At 45.4% G+C, this 4,440-nt stretch overlaps 2 protein-coding genes across 2 annotated transcripts; both read right to left on the bottom strand.

The window, feature by feature from the left end:
- Positions 1 to 376: 376 nt before the first annotated feature.
- On the bottom strand, positions 377 to 3,352 carry LOC105556522. Its single transcript, XM_012003619.1, has one exon. It carries the CDS (start codon positions 3,350 to 3,352, stop codon positions 377 to 379), a length of 2,976 nt encoding a protein of 991 aa, XP_011859009.1.
- A 15-nt stretch (positions 3,353 to 3,367) lies between these two features.
- On the bottom strand, positions 3,368 to 4,177 carry LOC105556521. The gene has a single exon (XM_012003618.1). The coding sequence runs from the start codon at positions 4,175 to 4,177 to the stop codon at positions 3,368 to 3,370; it is 810 nt and encodes a 269-aa protein (XP_011859008.1).
- Between the last annotated feature and the right edge of the window lie 263 nt (positions 4,178 to 4,440).

Raw genomic sequence — 4,440 nt, 5'->3', positions numbered from 1 at the left:
CCTATATACATATATATGTCCGCAGTTCTTTGTGACGACTGACCGTCGCGGCTTCGAACGTTCTAGAACAAGCGCTTATCAGATTCACCTTTGGGTCGATGACTCGAACCTCATCGGAAGATACATTACTGGTGACTCAAGCATTCCTCTATTCTTTCCCTATCGGGAGATTAGAGCGCTCGACCAAAGGTCCGAAGGGCGCTTGGTTTTTTCTAGAAGCCTCGCTCGGCAAGGCTTCGTAGTGGGCCCACTATATTTACGTCGCAACATACTCCCCCCGTTGAGAGGGTACTGATCAACCTTAATGTACATCTAATTGCCCTACATCGGTAAGACAATTTACAATTAGATGTTTACAGTTGAATATTCGCTTAAATTATTGATCGAAGGGAAGTGGACATAGACACTTCACGGTTCGCTTTAATGTTCCGGTTGCCGTTTTCACGGAAACGACTCGCACCACTCCATCTTGTCCTGGATGGATTTCTTCGATTCTCCCTAGCGCCCATTGACCGCAGGGAAGGCCCTTTTCCTTGATGAGGACGATTGTTCCGACGCTGATTTTTTCTCTGTCTTTAGTCCATTTAGTACGGACTTGGAGCTCGTTGACATATTCCAGGTTCCAGCGAGCCCAGAAATCTTGTCGCACCTTCATGGTGTGCTTCCAGGTGGACAGACGGTTGGCTGGGACAGACGAGAGATCAGGCTCGGGCATATTAATCAGTGGTCTGCCGATTAAGCAATGTGCAGGTGTAAGGACAGACAGATCATTGGGATCGGATGAGAGAGCGCAGATGGGTCTGGAATTTAATATTCCTTCGACTTCTATAGTAAAGGTATTCAGTTCCTCAAATGTAAACAAGAGCTCACCGACAACACGCTTAAAATGATGTTTAAATAGTTTTACAGTGGATTCCCATAGTCCACCGAAATGTGGAGCTATGGGAGGTATAAAATGCCACGTAATGTGATGTTCAACCGAGAATCGATTCGTACGATTCCTGTGTTCATCGGAGTTGAATAGAACATATAGTTCTCTCAGGTGATTATTCGCACCTGCAAAGTTAGTTCCATTGTCCGAGTAGACGCGTGTCGGTATCCCTCGTCTCGCTATAAAGCGACGCAAGGCTGCTAAGAAACCATCGGTGGTCATGTCGCTTACGATTTCTAAATGTACTGCCTTTACGGCCATACATACGAACACACACACGTATACTTTGATCCGCTTTTGATTTCGATACTTTTTCTCCTTAATGTAGAAAGGGCCGCAGAAATCGATCCCGGTATTATCGAAGGGAGTCGTGTTACTCACTCGGGATTTAGGTAAATCGCCCATTTTGTAATCGACCGAGCCGGCGTTGAATCGAAAGCAACGTATGCATGATCGTATGATTTTACGCACCTGGTTTCGACCGTCGAGTAGCCAAAATTTGCGTCTAATTGTATACAAAGTCGTTTGTATGCCGGCGTGGTAGTATTTTTCATGCGTTTCTTTTATAATTAAATCCGTTAAGAAATAATGACTTGGTAGTAAAATTGGGTGCTTTTGCGAGAAGGCTAACCTTGATAGTCTGAGGCGTCCGCCGACGCGAATCAAACCATTTTCGTCGAGAAACGGATTTAGCGCTGCAATATTGCTTTTCTTTGCCGGGCGCCCATTCGCAAGTTCATTCAATTCGCGTGAAAAACAAGATTCTTGAATGATTTTTATAATTCTCGTTTCCGCGTCATTTATTTCCGTTGTGCCTAGCTGCCCGCGGTAAGTATTCTTTGGTCGAAAACGGAGGCATAATGCTGTAACTCTTAGTAATCGTGAATATGACGAATATTTCTTAAGGAAGCTACAATCGTTAGAAACCGTCGCTATACATATATTTTTTCGTAATTCGGGTAATTCCCTTAATTCTATGATACCGTTAGGCCATTTGCCTTCATCTTTCGTTAGCCACAATGGTCCGGAAAACCATGATTGGTTATTCAGGAAAGCCTGCGGTAACTGACCCCGTGATAGCGCGTCGGCCGGGTTATCCTCTGATCGGATATGTCGCCACGCTTGTGAGTCCGTAATTTCTTGAATTTGAGCAACGCGGTGAGACACATACGTTTTTAATAGATGAGGTGGAGTTTTCACCCAATGTAACGCAATAGTCGAGTCACTCCATAACATCGTCTTGCTAGGGGATATTCCTAACGCACGATGCACCTCGCGATATAATTTGGCTAGCAGGAGCGCACCGCATAATTCGAGACGCGGTATGGTCACGGGTTTTAATGGTGCGACGCGAGATTTCGCACAAAGTAGATGACAACGTACATTGTTGCGTTGATCGGTCGAACGAAGGTAAATGCAGGCACCGTAACCGATGTTACTCGCGTCGCTGAATCCGTGTATTTGAACATCGGTGTAATCCGAAATCAATACATGGCGATCAATGGATAATTCATTCATTAAATCTAATTGAGTTGCGAACTCTATCCACGTTTTGTGTATATTGGATGGGACGGACTCATCCCAATCTACCTTGCACCGCCATAAATTCTGCATCAATTTTTTAGCATATAATATGACAGGGCCTAAGATGCCTAAAGGATAAAAAATCTTCGCGATTTCGGAAAAAATCGTTCGCTTTGTGATTCTTTCGGCGTGCTCGATCGAGCGGACCGAGTAACATAACTTGTCGTTGTGTGCGCGCCATGCTATGCCTAATGTTTTCAAGGGGTTGTTTTTATCGAGCATGAGATTAGTATTCACCGCATCGGGGGTTAAATCGTTAATGATACGTTCGTCGTTCGACGCCCATTGTCGGATATTAAAACCGCCTCGAGAAAGTACCGTGATTATGTCATCCCGTAACGCGCGAGCTTCGCTAACGGTATTCGTACCTGTAAGTAAGTCATCTACGTATAAGTGCGTTTTGAGAACTCGGGCGGCGTCAGGATACGCGTCGTGCTCATCATCGGCTAGTTTTTGAATGGTTCGTATAGCCAGATACGGCGACGAGGATACGCCGAATGTAAGGGTGTTAAGTTGCAAAGTCTTTATTTGATCGTTCTGGCGCCAGAGTATTCGTTGGTACATCTGATCATCCTCGTGCAACAATATCTGCCTATACATTTTTTCTATGTCTGCTGTGAGAACATATTTATACGTACGGAATCGAATTAAGTGAACGAATAACGTATCTTGAATAGTCGGCCCCACCATCAACCTATCGTTTAACGATGTGCCATTACTCGTTTTTGCCGATGCATCGAACACGACACGAACCCGGGTCGTGCTGCTCGATGATTTGATTACCGCATGGTGCGGCATATAAAATCCTTCATTGGAAGGGTTATTCACCGGAATCATCTGTTTCAGATCTAACTACTCCTGTATTACTTGCGAATAGGCGGCCCTTAACAATGGATCTGAGTCGAGCTTCCGTTCGAGCGAATTTAAACGTTTGAGCGCGACGGTTCGCGAGTCGCCGAGGCTCATCTTGTCCCTGCGAAATGGTAGTCTCACTGTATATCGACCGTCGCGGTTACGAGTAACAAATTTAGTGAAGTGCTCTTCGCATTCGATTTCCTCGTTAGATTTCGGCGTATCGGTGGGATCAGATATCTCCTCAATCACCCAAAATCTCGCGATCTGTTGATCTAGACCAGTTAATTTACATATCGCAGTTTTCGGTTGATTCCGCGACGCGCTTCCGCCCGCAACGATCCAGCCGAGACACGTCTTTTGTAGATGTAAATCGTTATCTCGTATCGATAAATTGATCTGGCCTATGGAGAATAATGACAATGTCGCCCCCGCACCAATCAGCAAATCAACAGGACGCGGCAAATGAAACTCTGGATCAGCTAATTTTATATTGGACGGTATTGTGATGGAATCTCGCGGGAAAATTTCCGACGGAACTAGGTCTGATATTACGGGGATTGTCAAACATTGCAAGTCCTTGCGGAACTCACTGTGTAGTGATTGAATAGTGATTCGAATGACGCCTTTCGAAATCGTGTTCATTGAATTGATTGCGCCGACTGGCAATGCGCATGTTGTTATAGGGAGCCTTAGACGTCTCGCGAGACCCTCGGAAATGAAATTGGCGGTAGCACATGTATCCAACAAGGCGCGACACTTAATTAACTTGAGTTCACGATCCCGAATAAATATCGTCGCGGTGGTCATCAATTGTGGCGTGAAAATGGGTGTGATCGCTGCGAGACACGTCGTTGCGTGACCACCCCCCTTTATACGTCATGCGCCTTGTTCCCCTTTGACGACCGTCGCGTCTGTTGTCGTGGATGCGACTTGGGTTTTCTCAAGATGTAAAAGCGTATTATGTCGCCTTTGGCAAATGGTACAGTGTGAATAATTGCAAGGTTTACCACGATGTGAACGTAAGCAGTTATAACAAAGCATCGCGTTTTTCACGCATTCGATGCGCTTCG

Source organism: Vollenhovia emeryi, unplaced genomic scaffold (genome assembly GCF_000949405.1).
Source record: "Vollenhovia emeryi isolate VEMERY1.0 unplaced genomic scaffold, V.emery_V1.0 DF939957.1, whole genome shotgun sequence".
Taxonomy (NCBI): Eukaryota; Metazoa; Arthropoda; class Insecta; order Hymenoptera; family Formicidae; genus Vollenhovia; species Vollenhovia emeryi.
Note: the sequence above shows the minus strand (reverse complement) of the source record. Positions and strands in the feature narration are given on the sequence as shown.